The sequence below is a fragment of the Populus euphratica genome, unplaced genomic scaffold, assembly GCF_000495115.2.
Source record: "Populus euphratica unplaced genomic scaffold, PopEup_1.0 scaffold12.1, whole genome shotgun sequence".
Taxonomy (NCBI): domain Eukaryota; kingdom Viridiplantae; phylum Streptophyta; class Magnoliopsida; order Malpighiales; family Salicaceae; genus Populus; species Populus euphratica.
The window spans coordinates 426052-447601 of NW_011499858.1; the positions used below are offsets into that span (position 1 = coordinate 426052).

General features: G+C 31.2%; 3 protein-coding genes and 1 non-coding gene across 4 annotated transcripts; 1 reads left to right on the forward strand and 3 right to left on the reverse strand.

The window, feature by feature from the left end:
• Positions 1 to 236: 236 nt before the first annotated feature.
• LOC105123877 (DNA-directed RNA polymerase II subunit 4) lies at positions 237 to 2659 on the reverse strand. Its single transcript, XM_011023642.1, has 6 exons — positions 2412 to 2659; positions 2218 to 2326; positions 1535 to 1612; positions 1223 to 1256; positions 1069 to 1137; positions 237 to 604 (listed from the first exon to the last, which is right to left on the reverse strand). Exons 1-6 carry the CDS (start codon positions 2458 to 2460, stop codon positions 527 to 529), a joined length of 417 nt encoding a protein of 138 aa, XP_011021944.1. The 5' UTR covers positions 2461 to 2659; the 3' UTR covers positions 237 to 526.
• A 4483-nt stretch (positions 2660 to 7142) lies between these two features.
• LOC105123878 (uncharacterized) lies at positions 7143 to 8019 on the forward strand. The gene is made up of 2 exons (XM_011023643.1): positions 7143 to 7545; positions 7674 to 8019. The coding sequence occupies exons 1-2, from the start codon at positions 7301 to 7303 to the stop codon at positions 7897 to 7899; spliced, it is 471 nt and encodes a 156-aa protein (XP_011021945.1). The 5' UTR covers positions 7143 to 7300; the 3' UTR covers positions 7900 to 8019.
• A 2700-nt stretch (positions 8020 to 10719) lies between these two features.
• Positions 10720 to 16693, reverse strand: LOC105123879 (uncharacterized GTP-binding protein At5g64813-like). The gene is made up of 7 exons (XM_011023644.1): positions 16144 to 16693; positions 14636 to 14727; positions 14397 to 14538; positions 13438 to 13742; positions 12115 to 12168; positions 11881 to 12011; positions 10720 to 11305 (listed from the first exon to the last, which is right to left on the reverse strand). The coding sequence occupies exons 1-7, from the start codon at positions 16232 to 16234 to the stop codon at positions 11110 to 11112; spliced, it is 1011 nt and encodes a 336-aa protein (XP_011021946.1). The 5' UTR covers positions 16235 to 16693; the 3' UTR covers positions 10720 to 11109.
• Positions 16694 to 20613: 3920 nt separating this feature from the next.
• On the reverse strand, positions 20614 to 20694 carry TRNAL-AAG (transfer RNA leucine (anticodon AAG)). Its single transcript has one exon. It is a non-coding gene; the product is annotated as a tRNA-Leu (tRNA).
• Positions 20695 to 21550: the final 856 nt, after the last annotated feature.

The window sequence follows — 21550 nt, forward strand, 5'->3', positions numbered from 1 at the left end:
TCACAAAGCATTCTATAGGTTGTTTTTTTGAATGATATTAATGTGTATCAAAAATAAAAATATGAAAAAACATCATTTTAATTTGAAAAGTAACCTATGATGCAATACCAAACACGCACCAAAAAACTACAAGCTTTAATCACCGTTCCCTTTTTTTGAAAGAAAAAAGTTAATATCTTCCATCAAACTAAATAGCTAACTTAAAACATGCAGCAGTTAGTCAATTCTAGGTTCAGTTTGTCTTAAATCATATAGCTATTTATAAACGGGTCAAAACAAAGACTGAACTGTAACATTCGAATAGGCAGTTGATATCAAGTGCAAGTAATTACCAAATGTCACGTGAGAGCAGTATCACAGTACATGGCCATAAGGACTGATGTATAAACCATTTGGCTCAGATGAAATTTAGAACGATATTGATAGCCATCAACAGCTTAAACCACTCTCATTCTTGCAAGCGAAAAAGCCTTGAACATTTAGATGACAATCATCCAGATTGAAAAGGAAGGGGATATTGTAGCCCCTATTCAAATTTCTTGATCAATGACAGGTCATTCAACATTTTCTCAATTGCTTCATCATCGTGAGCTCGGCCTTTGGTCTACATAACAAAGACATTTGGTTAAGTAACGTTCAAATTAGATTTATTCATCAATAACAGTTCATTCAACATTTTCTCAATTGCTTCATCATTGTGAGTCCGGCCTTTCATGTACATTAAAAAATACATTTGGTTCATAAAGGTTCTTTGAATTATGAGAATCGCATAATATAATGAATAAAACACTTGTCAATTTCTTTCGGGAGCAGTGCCTAGTAATATCATGAAAAATAGCTACTTTCATTGTCCAATAAAACCCCAACAAAATGATCAGCATAACATAAGTTCTTGGTTTTATTTTTTATTTTAAAAAAAAAACTAGAGAGGGAGAAAAGTGCCTAGATTGGTAGCATGCATCAATTTATTTGTTTGTCTCCTCTGTTGATTTCATTATCACTGTATATTGACCTGGTGAGAATTAGTCTTAAATAGAAGGGCCAAACCAAATGTCTGAAAAGACTAACCTTGATAGAAGGTACCATGGCAATAGCTTCCTCGACTGTTTCTGGGCAAAGGTTGCCAAGAACACAAAGCTACAAGATAAATAATTGCAATTTATTATATTCTGTATCATGAGTAGAAACATAAATCTCAATTCATCGTGTAACTGTAATTTACCTCAAATTCAGCCAACTGGTATCGGCTAAGAATTCTGGATGCTGGTTAAGTTTTCACAAAGATTCTGCAAGATACTAGAAATTTGAAAACAAACTATAAACCAATTACATGCATCATCCTCTAACTAACAAACCGCCCCCATCTTTTACTGATGAAAAATAATTGCCATTGTCCTTTGATCCTTTGATCAGCACTCAATAAAAGTGAGATCCTAGAAACTTGAATCCATGGTAACTAAACATGACAGAATAATTAAAAGGAAACCCTCAACATTATCAAATATTCTAGAATTTCTTTATAGTTCAAGGATACTCTCGAACTTGTCTGACAGCATCGGGATTTTTATAGCGGCTAAAGCGTTTCACATACTGCAGTGATTTCTCAAATACTCTGCAATGCAATGAAAAACAATACTTAAGCACATTCGAAAAAAGAAAACGTAGATTTAAGGCATGCAAAACCTCGTCAGTTTTCACCTTTGTTTGACAAACCATCAGGAGCAGATTTTTTTTTCCCAGCAGGGGCAAACTTTATTGGTATCATTTAATTTTTACAATGAAGTTACCTCCAAAACATTGCATCAAAGGCCTCCTAGTTCCTACATTCATGATTTAGACTAAACCTATTTATCATAAAGTGACCATAAGCTCCTCACTGTCATTAAGATGATTTAGACAACCTCAACACGAGAAGAAGATATTGAAAAATCTATGCTCGATTAGCTTAATCAAAGAAAAAAAGAAAAGAAAAGAAGAAGACGCTTTGCATGATTTTTGTATCATCTCCCCTATCATCTCCCCTCTAGAATCAATTTATGTCATCCAACTAAACAGAAACCAGAAAGTCCGTCTGTGAATATGCTAAACTCAAAACAAGCCAAAAGCTACTCAACCAATACAACCACATATCACACACACAAACACACAAGTACGGCAACGCAGACTTGAAAGATGCACAGCACAGTAATTTCAGAACTGTAAAACTGTATTACTTACTGGGATACTTGATTCATAGGATCATCAGACATCTGTTGAAGCTGCTCATACTTATGCTCAAGAATTAAAGCAACTTCACAATTCATCAAGCACTTGGCTTTCAAAAAATCTAAAAAGAAAACAAAACCCATCATAAAAAAAATCTGCTAAATCGCACGTTAAACTGATATCAAGACTCAAAGGTAGAGTACTACCATCTCCGATTTTGAGCTCGGCAGCATTCTCTTCCTCTTCTCCTGACATACTGTGACTCACAAATAAATCAAACACGGTCGAATTAACAAGAAGAAAAAGAGGGAGAACAAATTTCTTATTAAAGCTCAATATTTTTCGAACTTCATCAAGAACCCTAATGACAAAACCTAAAGTAGAAGTTGATTTCTAAAGTTTCAGACAACAAAAGCAGTTTGGTGATGTTAAGGAATCGAACCAGCGTAGATATCTAAACTAGCTTTCAAAGATTACCTTGAATAGTTAATAATTTCTTTATTTTATTTTTTCTTTTCGTTTCCTTTTTAAGGTTTTTCGTTAGAGAGGGGCGGGTTTTTTATTTTTTATTTGGTTCAATAATGAATTTATCTTATTACGGCTACGCTTCCAGGTCTCAAAGAAATTAAGCTTCCGTTAATTAATTAATGCATTTTTGTAACTTAGCATTAAATACATTTTTTGAATAATTAAAAAGAACTACTTGCCCTTTGAAAATCACTATAACTCGTATACACTGTTTACTACAGTGTAATACCAGTAAAAAAAAATTAACACTAACTTGTGAGAGCATTAAAGTTTTTTTAACCGTACCTGTTAGTTATAACTAAATTAATCCAAAACAAACAAGATTTTCTTTTTATATATAATAAAACAACTAAAATGCTTTTAAAAGAAAGAATTTTAAAACTAAAACCTGGGAACTTATTTATTTTTCAGAATGATTTTATCGTTATTATTAAAGTTTGAGAGTGATTTAATATTTAGCTAAAATAAAAGACATAGGTATGGGAGAGACGCTTGAACATTTTTAATAACATGTGTAGTACTTTACAATGTTTAAAAATAATCAATTTGTTAAAAATGACGTCGTGTCTTTTTGATGTAAAGCGACATGTGTAAGGTTTGGTAATTTAATTTGTTATTGGTGATATTTTTTTTTCTTTTGTTTTTTCTCCCCTAGATATAATAACTTGGTCATTTGTGTTGGTAATTCAATTTTAGTCAATATTTTTTTATGTTTTATTTTTATTCTTTACCTTTTAGTCCTTATTCAACCTTAACCTTTTTAAAGCAGGAAAAAAAAGTCCTTCAATTACAAATAAAATTGTTGTTGTCGACACATATTGCTTTATTAAAAAGATAATACGATGACACTTTCAACAATACAAAAAAATAGAATGTTTGAATGTAAAGAGACACCACTTGAAGGGTGTGGGTGCCTCTCATGTACCAGAAAATACACCACATGTTTGTCACCTTTACATACACACATGTAGTAAAATTTTAAATTGTCTCTAAACTGACTTAATATGAACAAAAAATTATTATGAAAAAATGAAAAAATCTATTAACTCTGTTTAAAATTTTTTATTTATAAGAGCATTTTAGTTGTTTCACCATGCTTTTTATTTTTTTTATTTTATAAAATACCAAATTGCCCTTTGACTAATATTATATTAACAAAAAACATTGTGAAGATACAAAAATGCTCCTTGATGTGTGGTCGTTTCATTATGTGATTGAAATGAAAAAAATACTTATTTTAAATTAATCTATTTTAATAGATTTAAATTTAAAATATATTTAAAAAAAACTAAGTGTATGGGCTTGGAAGGGCCCATATGCCTAGCCCATAAAGAAAAAGACTATGCTTGTAAGCCATGCTCGAATGGACTAACCATGTTCATTACATGAATAAAAAGCTATCTATTTAAAGACAACATGCTCTGCTATGTTTTTTTTTAGCTCAATCCATTGGAATCTAATATTGGTATACATCATAATACATAATGATAGTCTCTAATAAATTCACACGGTTGCTTAACCTCGTGTGTTTATGCATAAGCTGTCACTACAATTTAATTTTTCTCGTCAATGGTAATCTCTCATCAACTTATCTTTTTAGTGGGCACCAATTTTTCTCATCAATCACTCATGAGCGCCAACTTTTTTACATAGCATAAGAAAAATATAAAAACAAACAAGAATGACCAAGTTTAGCCAAATTTTTAACTTATTAAGCAGTGGCCAAATCCAATCACTTTATCCTATCATTACACAATGATCAAGTTCTAACATGGCTCGTTAATCATGAAAGACCTAGATTCAATTCAAAGTTTTTATGGTCTCATCACAACCTGGAATCGTTAGGTTTGGATCAACACCCAACCTAAATGACGAGGTCCAAGTAACACAACAAATTATATAAAACTAAAAGGCATCAGCCTTTAAGATTACTGTATACCCTCTCACAATTGATTGTGGTTTGGAGTAATGCATATAAAAATTTCACATTGATTCTTAAACTTTTATTCTGTGCGATTTGGCTCTTTAAAGCCCAATTAGCCCTCAATTGTATATTTTTTTAGGGGGAGGATTGAATTGAAAGCTAAGGGACTGAAGTGAAAATCTTGGGTAACATGGAGGGCGGGTTGAAAGTTTTATTGAAACATTCATTTTAATCCCTTATATTTTTAGGTATAAGGCAACCGGTCTCTTGAATTTCAAGACAATATATTTTGGTACCTAACTTCATTTTCCTTTTTATTCAATCATTTTCTGTTGGGAGGAGAGACAGGGAGTTGCTGGATTCTAACCTAGGTGTTTTGAGTAAAAAATAAGTGAAAAATGAGATTTTAGATAAAAAAAATAATGGACATTGTTTTTTTAGCTACTATAATGGTTGGATTTTGGGTTGAAGCAAGTGATGCATCATTATTTTTTAAAACATGTATCGTCTGCCCATTTAAACTTTTTAAAAATGGCCTATGCTTGGGCCTAGCATTGCAAGCCCGAACGCTGACCATTGCTTTATTGGGCCGGGCACTAGACTTGACTTACTAAGTCCACAAACGCCCTAGTTCTTTTATATATATATATATATATATATATATATATATATTAAAAAATAATACATTATTTGTGTATATTTTTTGCAAATAATTTTTTTGTTGTTTATGTTTTAATTACATTGTGATTATTTTTAAATGATATTGAGTGTGTTTAGTTTATAGAGAGGTGAGTACGATTCGTCTATGTTTTTTTGTTAATTTTATATAGATTAATTTTTTTTTCAAATATTGATATTTTTTTATAAGATTTTTCATATGTGCAGCCTAACATTGTATTTTTTAATTATTGTTCAATAGAATTCATGTGTTATGTGCAACCTTGTATTTTTTTTAATACACACACAAAAAAAAAAAATTGTTCAATAAATTTTATATGTGTTGGTTTCTGTTATAAATTTTTTTATGTTTTTTTATTACAAATTTATTTTGATAGAGAAATTTATTAAACATAACCATGTAAAATACCTGTGTTGAAATTTGAGATATTTTGATCTTTATTTTTCACTTGATTTTCTCAATTTTATATTTGTTTATTGTTTATGATTTTTTTTTGTTACTTTATACAATGGTTATTGGGTTTTTTTTTTTTAAATTAGAAGAGTGGATAAGTTTTTCAATTTATATTAAGGAGTCTTTTTTGTTTTGTGTGTGTATGCATAATCTATTGGAGGAAACCATTTAGTCAATGTTTGCCCGAGAAAGTTTAAATGTTTTAAATATTTTTAAGTTGCTTTTTCTTTAATTTTTTTTTAAGGTGAGTGTTTAAAGTATATACCATACTCATTTTATACACTGCATCCAGATACATAGATTGATGTATAAAATATTTTTGTAGATAATTACCTAAGTTGTTCAGGTCTTTACAATAATATTTTATACATAAGGTCCAAACATTTATTACTCTTTATTTGTTAACAATTGCTGGAACTTCACTTTTCACTCAAAAGTTGGCCTTTCATATTCTTTTTGTTCATCGTTTACTTTTTGTTTTGAATTGCTTAAAGAATGTCTATGTTAGATTGATGTCGCTTTATATTTTACAATTTAATTTTTATGTGAATTTTGAGATAGTTGATATAAATTTTTTACATACTACTTCTTTATTGTTTGAAAGATAAATCATATATTTTTTAATGCTACGAGCTCTTTATTACATGTTTAGAAAATATTATTTCAATTATCTTACAATTAAAAACAATGCATATTTTAAAAAATTATAAGCAATAATCTACTCTTAACCTATCTCTTTAAAGTGTGTTAGGGAACGTAGTATAAATCATATTCCCTTAAATTTTAATTTTTATATTTAAAATAATTTTTTTATGATTTTAAATTATTTTAATATGTTAATATAAAAAATAATTATTAAAAAATAAAAATTTTATTTTAATATAATTCTAACTAAAAAATACTTTAAATCTTCACCATCCACGCAATCTCAGTCCGCACCCCTGTAATTCGACTACCCGCTGTTTGTTTTTGGGCCAAGGCACAGGCAACTTAGCTAACAACCTAGATGTCCACGGTTTGTTGTTCAGCCAAGACCCAAACAACTTCGTGGACAACCAGGCTGTCGGCGAGTTGTTAGCGGACGACAAAGTTGTTGTTCGGGCCATGGCCCGAATAGACAGGTTGCTGTACTTTTGTTTTGTTTTTATCTCCATCAAATATATTTGATGAGACTATAGGTACACTATGATGGGGCTCATTTTTACCATATTCAAATTTATTCACGCCTATTCATTGGTCACTCCTCCTGTGCTATAATTTTGCTAGCTAGTAATAGGAGGCAGATCTTGCAATATTGCACTTGGCTTGTATCAGATCATCTCCCAACAACGTTTTGAAATCTTCAAACGAGTCTATCTACACGGAATTATGCTACCCTCACGTCACTCATGTATGGGATTGGAACGCGCATGGCATTTCGAAATAACCTCCCCACTCGCATAAAATGATCAGTTCTCCTTTGATAGAACACCCTTCTGCTTTTTTATCCTCCAAATTATAAAGCGATCCGAATGGATACATGTGAAAGAATCACCATATCGTTTGTTCTCTTGTTCTTTATTCTCTCTTCTCAGATCCCTTCAGTGGCTGGAGATGCAGATCATGTTTCCCGAGAGATGCTAGAAGAACCACCATATCTTACTAGGATAGTAACAGATCAGATATCTTTGTTGAAGAGATCCTGTGGTAATTCTTGGGACAAAGTCAAAATCATCATCCGTGATTTGCAGATACAGTTTTATCCACCAAATTTAGAGTGAGATAAAAAAAAAAATACCATCTGAGTTCTTCCTTTTCTTCCCTTGAAACGACCATACTGTTTAATTAGTAATTTGTGGTATGGTTTTCTTAATGTTCTGTTGTTTTTCATATTTCTTGGCTCAGTTTTAGAAGCACTGATCAAGAAGAGAGCACTAGGAGTGGAGATGGTGGAGGTGAAAAGATGAAGAAGGTCGTGGAGAAATGTATTAGGACAAGCAAAAAGACAGCTGAAACATCAGCTGAATCGGCTGCAGAAGTGATGGTAGAAGCAATGCATAAAGCGGCAGAAAAGGTGAAGAATAGGCTATCCAATTCAGATGACCAGGAGAGCAGACATGATGAACTTTGAGCAAACCTAGCTAGTTTATCGTCTTTTTAACTAATTATTTGTCATTGTTTTATTTTATTTTTGTTGTTTAAACAGATCTCTGGTGTTGCTCATGAAGCTCAGCAATATGATAGATATTATTAACCAGCAGTATATATATATATATAAACTACTAGCTGAGTATCAAGGATCATGAGACTTGAAAAAATTACGAGGAGAAAGATTATGGTGATTTTTATTGGCTGATAAAACTGGATTTGAAAAACTACACCCGTAAAAAAAACACTTTAATGTTTATGTGAGTATAATATTTGAATATATGATGGGGAAAATAAATATTATTTTATAGACTAAAATGTATTTTAAAATTGGTTTAAGATTTCGATTGGACTTGTGTTTGTTAGACTTATGTTGACTAATTAAAGAGATGAGCCCTAGAGAGATTTTTTTTTTATGTTCAAGATAAATATCTTAAAAAATATTTAAGATATTTAATAAATATCTAATATATTTATAGAGATATTTATAGAAATGTATATAAAACCAGTGTATAGTTTTTTATAATCATCAATTATATAGATCTTTCAATGCAAACGTGTAACAAGAGTCCAAGAGTTTCTGAGTTTTCGAGTTTTCCAGTTCTAATATCAGGAGAGATTTCCATGTCTTGTCTTTCTCTACTGAGTTTGTCTGATACATTGTACTGTATCAAAACCAGTGTAACACGTGCTTGAAGTTCACTGATCCGTTTGAAGTTTTAGCTATTTTCTAAAACATGTCAAGGTATGGTGATGGTTTTGGATTGTTTTGGAGCGTGGTAATGATTTTTTTAAAGTATTTTTTATTTATAAATAAATATTATTTTATAGACTAAAATGTATTTTAAAATTGGTTTAAGATTTCGATTGGACTTGTGTTTGTTAGACTTATGTTGACTAATTAAAGAGATGAGCCCTAGAGAGATTTTTTTTTTATGTTCAAGATAAATATCTTAAAAAATATTTAAGATATTTAATAAATATCTAAATTATAAGATATTTAATGTAAATATCTAATATATTTATAGAAATGTATATAAAACCAGTTTTTTATAATCATCAATTATATAGATCTTTCAATGCAAACGTGTAACAAGAGTCCAAGAGTTTCTGAGTTTTCGAGTTTTCCAGTTCTAATATCAGGAGAGATTTCCATGTCTTGTCTTTCTCTACTGAGTTTGTCTGATACATTGTAATGCATCAAAACCAGTGTAGCACGTGCTTGAAGTTCACTGATCCGTTTGAAGTTTTAGCTATTTTCTAAAACATGTCAAGGTATGGTGATGGTTTTGGATTGTTTTGGAGCATGGTAATGATTTTTTAAAAGTATTTTTATCTATAAAAATATTATTGTTTTTTATTTTTTTTAAATTATTTTTAATATTAACATATTAAAATATTTAAATACATAAAAAAATAAATAAATTTAATTTTTTTAAATACTTAAATTAATTTAAATTTTTTTAAATACTTTTAAATATAAAAACAACCAGGATGTAACCATCACCGTCACTTTGTCTGTGGTCAGCCATTTGGTCACACCATCCCATAGGGGTTTCGGAGGCAGGGCTTCCGGCTGACTTGGTTTGGGAATGGCAGAACGCCTTGATAATTATTTTAATTATATATTAACAAACAAAAAGATTTGTTTATGCTCCCAGCTAGGTTTATAATTTCTTGATTTTAGAGGAAATGATGCCATTTTACTGTTAAAAAAGGGAAAAGACAGTTATAGCCCCAGATAAATTTTAAAGACTAATATATTATATAAAAAGATCAAAATAAGATCATCTTCATGTTAATATTATAGTGACTAGGAAAATGTGTCTACGATTACAATAAACTTGTCTTTCCTTTTCACACACACACATATATATAAGTACGGCGGTCCCCTTAAAAAAAAACATGGGCAGTTAAGTAAAAAAAAAATTAACATCGCTAATCACTATAAAATATCAGATAAAGATTTAACATTCCTAATCACTCTAAAATATTAGACTCTTCTATTTTAGAGAAAAAGATCACATTCAGTAGTTTCTAGAGTATGAATAGTTGCACTTGAGTTTGTAACCCGGTAAATAAAAAGATTTGTTCCCTCTGTATTCAGATTTGATTATATCTATTATTTTTATGATATTTTATCTATTTATTAGATTTATAAAATATTTAGTGGACTTGAGAATTAGTAATAGTGCAGGTAAACTGATCCAAATATCCTAAGTTATATATATAAAAAAATGAATATGAATAATCACCGACAAAACAAGCACAAATGTTTGATATTCAAGATGTCTTGAGAGAGAATTCGAGTTTTGCTTGTACCAAACACCTAAATAACTCTTTACGAATCTGATTTGAGGGAAAATTAGTGAGAAATCAATAACATCTTATCTACTTTAGGTATTGAAGAGATCATATGATAAAGACAAATTAAATTAAATGGCTGCTAAAAATATTGACGCATCCAGTCTGAGCTTGAAAACACAGCTTAAAAATAGATATTTAATTAGAAAATAGCTCATCACGGGCAACCAAACTCTCGACGTGACATGCTATATTGTCATTGAATAGCCTTTGAGTCTTCGGCATTTCATTGATATACCAATTCTGGGATGTTTTTCTTTTAAATGTGATTAATATATACAATTACTGAGATCGTGATATCTTTTGTTTGATTGAAAGTAAAAAGACTTAGTTGTGTTGGATTAAGGCAAAAATTTAATGAGAGATTCAAACAAATTTAGTATTACACCCTCATTGCTTAAAGTCTGTTCGATCCAATGCAGATACAGAGAGATTGAAAGCCAGTTTAAACCTTCCCTTTTGGCCTTGAGGAAAGGGATTGAAAATTGTAATGCAGTATGCTTCAACAATGAATCCCTTCGAAGATACCAGTAGCAGAATCTCTGGGATACAACAGTTCAAGAGTATATTTTCCTTCTTCAAAAGCAAACACAGATTGAAAAGACAAGTTCCGTGGAGAATAATTGCCTTTACTTCAGGGTGACCAATCAATCAATTTACATGTAAGTTGTGACCACTGTAACTCTAAAACTTGCAGCGGTGTAGGGCATGGAAAAGAATCAATTCAACGGTTCACAAGCAGAAGAGGAAGAATTCCATTTTAACAAGCAGAAGTTCAGCCTCATGGAAATGTGCATCCTGTGCCCGGCTAAGCCAGAGCCAAAGATCATCAAACGTTAATATCCATGCGCTTCGATCTTGCAGTGTTGCTTATTTCTTGGGAACCACTCAAAGGAAATCTTGGAATGCCATAACTCTCTGTGACCGAAACCGGCTGCTGTGGGTAAAGAGTTGGAGGTGGTGTAAGATTTCGTTGAGCTGGCAGGGGAGGGAGCATGTTGTATTTGTAAGAGTCGCCTGCTAAGCTGCAATAGCAGAAGTCCGGTCATGAACCCAATTGAACACAAATCAAAGTAATACGAGTAGATGATGCACTGCAATATAACAAATTATAAAAATAGAATCTGAGCATAGCAACACCCAAACCAAACTTCTAAGTTGTATCGCCATTCACCAAGCCAAAAAAAAAAAATCAAATATTAGTAACAGTTTCAACAATTCTTCTCTCATTCTTAAGCAGAACATATCAATGGAGGCCAGCAACCACTCACTCCCCCAACAGCCCCCAAGAAAAGATCAAATAAGATTCTGGGAGGCAAAAATATCAACAAAGCAAAGTGCATAATAAACATGATCTTAGGATCTGTTAAAAAATGCACTTTCAATGCAAGCACAACGCTGCTTTTCAGCATTGAGAAAAAGCAACCCCCCGGGTATCTTGGTGATGAGGAAATTCTATTTTTGACCTCTTCTTTACTGTGAAATGCAGCTTTCATCTTAATCTATACAACAGTGACCTTTTTGTTTAGTGGAACACAGATAGAATACATGAATATCTTGCACAGCAAACAAATATAGAAATATCATCACTACTGGCTACCTTGTAGCCTTGTAAAATGGATCCTCATCACTTATATTTTCATCTAAACGCTGGACAGATCTCTGAACTGGAGAAGCAGACCATGGACTTGGTGTGGGTAGTTCATCAGAAAAATATCTTCTCCTGATCAACTGAAAAGTGATCCAAAAGTTGGAAAATGTCCAGCATGAAGAATAAATAAATAAATATACACAGACATGCTAAAAGCTGAAGATGTAAGAGCTGAATACTTACCGTTCGAAAAAATCTTACCACAGCTTCTTTGTCATACCTTGCTTCTTTGGCAGCCTGCCCATGTTAACAAAGACACCATTATGCAGAGTTCATATCAGATATGAAGAGGATGGGATTAAGTTGACTGACCATGATTTTAGCTAGCATGCACAATATATTTGAGATAATTCTTAAAAGCACCTCACATTTATTCATACATCCTATGCTAGAAGTACCAACTGTAAACTAAGGGTAAGTCATCTGATTAGACCAACTACCTAAATTTTAGCCAAGCTATTACATTGACTACTGATAATTTCAAGATAGAAAAAACAAGCTTAGAAAAACTCACCACCTGGATTAGAAATCTCTGTCATTCAAAAGTTCAATGCATAAATTCTTTTTCGAAATACACTTTCAGACCGAGAAAAGAAAAGAACAAGAAAAAAAAAGAGAGCAATAGAGATGGAAAGCACAAGATTCCAGCTACAAGGGATCTACAATAGAAAATATCATGCCTAAAATTCTACACCCTGAGAAATACACATAACCAGCTACGAAGGCATCACTCTATGGAGTATCACTTTTATAAGTCTGAAATCTCCCTACCGCCAAATGCCAATCATTGAGAAAACTAACAGAACTGCATGGTTGTTGCACAAACAAGAAACGCTATACCAACTTGCCACATCACTCCATGGAGTATCACTTTTATAAGTCTGAAATCTCCCTACCGCCAAATGCCAATCATTGAGAAAACTAACAGAACTGCATGGTTGTTGCACAAACAAGAAATGCCATACCAACTTGTCACTTATCTTAGACATGCAACATCAATAAATAATAAAAAATTTTCTCTAGATTTGTGATTATGTTTCTTGAGTTTGCGATCATACGATGAACATTTAGCTGTGGTCATTTGTGTGGAAGTGTGCAAGTGTGAGTGTGGAAGAAGAGGAAGAAAGCTCGTGAATACAATGAATTATGATAAGAGAAAGAAACTCAAGAGAAAGGTTCCCATGAAGACCAGTCTTGTGACAATGGGGACAAGCGGATAGACAGGAGAGATCTCATAAAAGAGCAGGGTAAGCTCTTCTGCACAGAGAGAGAAAGACACAAAGAAGAATAGGAGCAAAAATAAGAAGAAAAAGGAAAGAGACAGCTGTTTTCTTCCAATATTATTATATTTTACAATTTCCACAGACAGCTGTTTTCTTCCAATATTATTATATTTTACAATTTCCACATTTACTCCTTTGAAATATTAATTCACACACAGAAACATTGACTCCTATTGGCATTAAATAAATATTTACAACAGAAAGCTTAAGTTGAGATGCTTACTGCAATCAGTCCTCCACTTCCAGGAAAACTCTCAGTCAATGGAATTTCCTCACTGGAAGGAAGCAAACCCTGCTTCTCAACCCAATGACGTGCTGCATCAACAAGGTTGCCACTACTTCCTCTAGTACCCTCTTTTGCAGCAACATCAGCTTTGTTACTGACAACAATATAAGGGACAGGGAGACCACCAGGACCTCCAAAACTCAGAGGGGCTGAAAATGTTCCAGTTGCAGCAATCTCTGATGCCCATTTCTGCAAACTTGTTTTGGTCCTTCTCTGGGAGAGATCATGAACGAAAATAACCCCTGGAGAATTTAAAGTGAGAATCATATGCAAGAATCAAAGAAAGCACATCTTGCAAGTTTCACAAGGTGAAGAGCCACAATGGTTATGACAGGGAATAATCAGAAAAGAACCATCTGAATGTTGTTGGATAAGAGGTAGTGAAAATGAAAATGATGTTGTAGCTGTCTTAACAAGCTTTACAGAATATCATTTCCACATGTACTTAGCAGATTTGCCCCAAAAACCCCAATTTATCAGACAAGGAGTAGAAACAAAACTCTAAACCATTTTCTAAATCTACTGCACTGCACCTTCAAGTACTTCATTAATGAAAAATAACCATTGAATTAGGTAGTAAACACCACTTGCTTCCTACAAGACTGGCACAAAAATAGCAAATGCCTGATTCTAATCAAATGCCTTCTGCCAAATATATAAATGAATAAGGATATTTACTAGAAGTTTCCAAGAAAGAGATGCTACAATTATCAAAATCTTTTCACATTGAAAAATCTAATATGTAATCATATCTAAACAGACATGCATGCCTAAAAAGAGAGGAAAATGTTTTTAACTGGTGTATGCATAGCCATAAATACATGCCGGTTATTACTAAATATGTATTGTCAAAGTTTAGCAAAGACAGCTAACCATGAAGAAAGTATGGAACTCACCGTTAATCTGAGAATAGAATAGAGACCGGCAATCTTTGTATCGCTCATGACCTGACACGTCCCAGAGTTCAATAAAGAAATCTCTCTCAGAATCACCTTTGATGCTGCTTGATGAGCTGCCAGAATTACCATAAGTAATATGCTGTAAAGGAGTGAAGGTAAGAACTTAGTTAAGACTTTGAACTCTAATAATATACCACCAAGTTACTGTCAAGTAACAAAGTCATGATAAACCTTACTTTCACACCAACTGTGCATCCAATTGTTTGTGGAGGGCGAGTGATGGAAGAACCTTTGATAATAAGATGAACAAGTGATGTTTTACCCACACCTACAAGGATAAAGAAAGAAAGAAAAGAATTTGAACTCAGCTACCAAAGCAGGAAATACAGTCAGGAACATTGAGGAGAAAACAACTGTCAATTCAAACAAGCAACCCAGAAATCATGCAAGCAAATCCGAGGACCTCCAACATGTCACAATGCATGTGGAGTTGAGCACAAGAAGGCGAATTTATTTTGAGAATCAATATGCAGGCAACTGTTTTAACCTTTTATTATATATTATTACTAATGGCTAAGAACAATTATTACAGGAGAAAACAACTTTCAATTCAAACAAGCAACCCAGAAATCATGCAAGCAAATCCGAGGACCTCCAACATGTCACAATGCATGTGGAGTTGAGCACAAGAAGGCGAATTTATTTTGAGAATCAATATGCAGGCAACTGTTTTAACCTTTTATTATATATTATTACTAATGGCTAAGAACAACTATTATGCCCATCCCGCATGCCCCCCATGCATGCATAAACCTAGAGGAGTCTGAACTGTTCTTGCCATCCACAGGACATGCTCTACACGTCTACTCTCCCCCCTGCCACGCTAAGACACCAGCACAATCATTAAGGGAATTGTTCGACTTTCCCTTATTTGAACAGAATCCAGAGCTTATTCCTACATCACAAAGGCTAATTTCTGTGCATAAAACTGCTACAGGAGTAGCTACATAAATTTATAAAAATTGGTCAGGTTCCAGTTTTTTTTCCCTTCTTCAAACCTCAATCCGAATTCTGCTCCTCGGGATTTCCAGTAAAATTAAAATCATAACACAATAGAATTCCTGAGAAATCAACTTGCACATCATGTTGGCAGAATATGTTGATAATAGAAGCTGACATTTCACTTTACTATTAAGATAATACCAAAAGGAGTCGTCTTGATGTTCAGAGTTGAAGTTTAATCCCTGGAGATCTGAAGGCATAAACCAGTCTGGAAGTGCAAGTCTATAACAAAATCAATGTCTCCTTCAACCTCTTCAAATCTTACACCATGAATGACACATTGTAACTATCGAGTCATCATCAATTACATGTCATCAAAAGGGCAATTAACCCAATGCCCATCGCGTACCTTTTCCTCGTCCAACATGGAGTATTTAGACCATCCATTAGTCATATTGGGAACTGTACATTTATACAACAAATTACCGATAATCTATATCATCTGATTCCAGTAGATTTCAGCAGAAATTGCATATCTTACTACTTAAAGTCCACTAAATATATTCACTTCTACCACTTCAATGAACTCTCTAATACTATCTATGTGCCATCCAAACAAAGTTTTTATCATAAGCACAATCCACCAGGATCCCCTTACATAAAATTTCACAGGAAGAAAAAAAGCATTGCAAAACCAATAAACTGATCAAGAAAGAGTGCAAAAAAAAGAAGAGAAATTTGCCTGAGTCACCAACGATCAGAACCCGAACCTGACCACAAGGTGGTCCACCATTTTGGTCCTTGTTTTCTCTCTCACGGTCCCTCCAAAACATAGTAGTAATGTTTTGTTTCTCCAAAACAAAAGTAAATCACTCCTTCAAAACCGAACCAGCAAAATAAGTCCCATAAAACACACTCAATCTCAACAGCGAACAACAAATTCTCCAAATGGGTATCACCAAATTCAAATCCATATTAGTAGTACATTTCAAGCAGCCTAGAAATGATCTAAGCTCATGTTGTTCTCGTATTAAAATAGCCAAAAGAGTGGGGGAAAACAGCTGTTATAAAAATGAATCCCTCTCAATACCCAATGACGGCAACAGATCTAGCGACAAATTTTTCAAGAAAAAACAAAATCAAGTAGTGGGTTTCTCGTCAGATTCGATATGGAATAAAGAAAGAAGTGGATTTCTGAGTTTGAATTGAATCTAATTAAACTTTTCGTGTGGCTGTGGAGAAAAGTATAAAAAATTGAGAAAGAGAAATCTTCAGATCAGAAAATATATTAAGTAAAGTTGTTCACAAAAAAAAAAAAAAAAAAAAAAATAAAGGGAAAGTAGCATATTTGTCCCCTAAACTGTCATTGATCCTCAGCTGGGTCACCAGATGAAAATACTTTTCAATTAGATCCCCTATATCACTTTTTTTTATTAATATAAATATCCAGACTAATTTATATGTATATTAACTAATATTATAAATTTTAAAGTTAATAATTATATAAATATCTAGTAATGTTAAAAGAACTTAAATTTATAATCAATTGAGCTAATTCATGGGTTTTTATATAACCTAATAACTCATTTATTAAATTAATGACAAAAAAGAAATAATTTTTTAAGACAGATAGGATTTTAAAAGAAAAACAGATGCCTCATTTCATATGTGTGTTAGGATGAACCGCGTGTGTTCGGACCAATTTAGGAATTTATGAGCGAATCAGGTATTGTACAAATTTGAATAAGAATTTCTTTTGTTTTCGAACCAATTCTTCTTTCGTGAGAGTTGCAAGTGAGGTTCTGGCCTAGCGGTAGTGATAGTCGAAGGATTAATATGTTAAATTAAAGCTAGTCCTAGCATTTATCTACGCATACAAATAAAAAAAAAATGACAAAATTATAGATAGTGACAATCCTCAGTGTCTTACCTGCTCACTGGGCTTGCAGGATGTTCAGTGGGCCGTGGGGATTAGTCGTGGTGCGCGTAAGCTGGCCCGAACACTCCACGTAAATCAAAAAAAAAAAAACAAATGACAAAATTATAGATAGTGACAATCCTTTCAACTAAGTATAACCATTTATTTATTTGAGGATATCAATGTTGTTTTTTTTTACTGGTATATAAATTGATAATTGCCTGCAGTAGCATTCGGATTGGATCAATTTGTTTTCTTGAAAGTGAAAAATATATTAAGATATTGCTGATATGTTTTATAGTACTAAATAAATAAATTATATAGAGATTGATATAATATGATATAATTAATTTTATTGATTTAAAAATAATTTAAATAATCAATAAAAAATATTTTTACTAAAGAAAAATATTTTGATTAAAGAAAATTAAGACTATATTTTTAAAAATATTTAGATAACAATATATTGAATTTACCTGAATCAACTTGAGTTTATTTTGATTAACTTAAATTAACCTATTAAATCTTTATCCTAGATTATAAAACTCTGATAAACATGTAGATAGCAAATAAAAAAAAATTATTAAACTCAGTTCTCAATCAATCAAATATTAAAGGATAAAATTAAAAATAAAATTTAATGAGAAAAACAAGTTAGGTCAACCAGGTTAAATTGTCAAACCCCAGTCATAAGATCACATAAAAAAATTTGAAATAAATTATGAAACTCAATTCTCAATCGACTCAATATTAAAAGATAAGTTTAAAAAAATCAATTAAAAAAACATGAAAAAACCATCTAAGTCAACTCGAGTTAATTGACTAGATCCATGATCCAAATTATAAGACCAGAATAACTTTATAGAAAACAAACTAAAATAAATTATGAAGTTTAATTTTCAATTAACTTAATATTAAAAGATAAAATTAAAAAAAATAAAAAAAGATAAAAAACCTAACTAGTGACCCGAATTATAATATTGTGATAACTCTATAAAATAAAATAAAATTATGAAACGCAATCCCTAATCAATCTAGTATTAAAGGGTTAGATAAAAAATAAAATAAAAAACTCAAATTAATTTGGATTAACTTGTCAAACTCAGATTATAAGATCAGAATAACTCTATAGAAAAAAATAAAAAAATTATGAAATAAAATTCTTAATCAACTCAACATTAAAGGGAGAGAAAAAAAACATGAGCTAACCCAGCTAATCTGCAAAACTCGTAACTCGAGTAATGTGACTATGATAACCTTATATATAACAAAATATAAAATATAAAGTTAAATTCTCAATTGATCAAATATTAGAAGATAGAGTTGAGAAAAAAATTAATTAAATAAAAACATAGAAAAAATAACTTAAGTTAATCTAGATAAACTTACCAAATTTAAATTATATAACTAAAATAACTTTATAAAAAAATAAATTAAAATATATTATGGTGTCCAATACATATTAAATCTAATGTTAATAAAATAAAATAAAAACCTTGAGAACCAAGGACAAAAGCATTTCGCTGCTAACTATTGCAATGAAGTGCTTGTTTGATAATGTGACTGTGGGTGAGGTTCACCCGCAGCCACATATAATACCATTTGGTAACGTAGAAAAAAATTAAAAGTACTGGTAGAATCCACTAAAATAAAAGGTTGTGTCGCAGGTTTTGAGAAGCAGCATTTTGCTGCTTCTCAATCGTGAGGGAGGAACATAACAGTGGAGCACGACTAAAAAATAACTCGTACTGTACTCTCAATTTTATTCCTGATAATATTTTATTTAATTTTATTGCATGCTCAAAAAATCATGGAAACTGTAGTTCTTATCAAATGAATTTTATACGTAATGAAATTGTAATTTTTTTTAAAAAAATTGAGTTTTACTCAAAAAACTAGTATTTAATATTATTTAATAACACTATATAAATTAGAAGGATATCACATGATGACGTATCATTTGTGTAATTTGATATCAATTCCAATTATGTTCTTGCCGGGTCTGACCCAATTAAAAAAATTTATTTTTTTTATTTTAATTATGTTTTATTTGAAAAATTAAAAGGAGATCACTTGATGACGCAACAAAAAATTCAATTTTTGTTGTTGCTCACTTAAGAAACCATGGAAAATAAAAATATAGTCCTTGTTGGATAGATTTTACATGCGATGACATTACATATAGTTTAATGGAATAATAAAAAATATTTGATATCAATATTATTTATTTTATGATGTAATAACAGTAGTTAAATTTATAATATTTAATTAAAAATCATTAATATATATATATATCATTTTATAACCTCAATTTGAAAAGTATTTTTTTAACCAAACACATTAAACTACTTTTTGTTCAACGTCAATTTCAACCACAGTTTTAACCAAACATATATTTTTTCAACTTAACCTCAACTAAAAATATTTTTTATAAAACAACTTTTTTCAAACCATAATTACAACAACAATCACAATACCAAACACACCTGAAATAACAAGTCCATTTGGTATATTATAGTATATGTTAACCGTTCACAATTCATGAAAATCATCATTGTTGAAATACAAAACAGATTGCTCGAAGTAGAAGCATATAATTAAATAAAATTGGAAAACATGGTACTTCCTCAATTTTATTTTTTTATTTTTCAAAATTTTTATTTCTTTTTTAATCTATATTCTAATTTTTTTATTTTAATTTTTTTATTCAATATTTTATTAATTTAAAATTATTTGTTATTATGTATTTCAATTTTTTAATGAAATTATTGTATTCTTAAACAAATATTTTGTATTTAATTTTTTAAAATATTTATTTATTTTATCGTATCATTAAATAAATAAATAAATAAATTAAAAACAAAATTTTAAACTCAATATAATTTATAATTTGAGTCGTAAGTTTTATAAGTTACATTGTAAAACTTAAATTGATTTAATTTATTATCACATAAAAAAACTATTATTTTAAAATTAAATTATATTTTTATTGACAATCCAGATTATTTTTAGACTCGTAACATTAATTAAGTTATTATGTAAATTCAATGCTAGTTAATTTGACCTAATCTTTTAAATATTTTAGAAAAGAATATAATGCAAAGTATTTGGAGGATGGAAAGTTAGGATGAGGGAGAGATATCTAATTTTGATTTTAGAATGGAAAAACCTGAATGAGGTTATTGATTTTGTATGCTTTTAACTTTAAAATCATGCATCAATATTATTTATGCAAGCAAGCAAGCAGGGACCATCGGCCAGTTTAGGATTAAATAAAGAAGCAAAATAGATGCGTGTTGAGAGTGGGATTTGAACCCACGCCCTTTCGGACCAGAACCTTAATCTGGCGCCTTAGACCAACTCGGCCATCTCAACTTGTCGGAAGTTTTTATATAATAATCAATATAATACGATAATAGTTGTCGACAATGATAGCCTTTTTCTTAGTGAACTCTCTCCTCTTACCAACGGACAGTGTTTCTAGTTCCAGCAAGTGGAATCCATGAATAAGATTGGGTCATTCAGAGAGCTTATGTTTCCATGTACCCGGTTCTGAATTGTTTTTCATGTTTATTATACAAATGAGAAATATGTGAGCATAATTAAGGATTCTGATTGACTCACCTCGGTCCATGTCAATTGCAGCTCCTTCACTGGCAGTTTCAATCTTTAATTGTGTAAAAACATCTTAAGCTAACGCTTTTATGCGATCCCTTTTGTGTTGTAATATTGAATTGCATGCAGCTCAATCTTCTTCACGTCCACAATGAAGCCAGCAGTTCTGTCTTCTCCGTCTTCTCCACATCAATAGCTATAACAATGAATACAGCAGTGCAAATCTCCAGCAGCAACAGTAACAAGCAATCCTGCAATCTTCAGTTAACTTCTTTAGCAAGCAACATTGAAGAAGTCAGAGTTTGTTAAAGTTGATAGAGTTAGTTAAAGCTGTTACAAGAGTTTGTTATTCTGTTAATTAACTGTTGATTATTCTGTTTTCATACTAGTCTATATAAACAGTGTAAGAGACTATTGTTATTAATAAAGTGAAGAGATAATTCAGTTCATAATCTCCATTTCAATATTTTATTATGGTATCAGTGCAATTTCTTTGAAATTTTATTTCCGCATCCTCATCCTCTTCATCAGTTCTTTTTTTCTCTTTATTTTCTTGGCAATGGTTGTCAATACCAACCCTATATAAGAGATGGATTCTTCCAATCCTTTCTTCTTG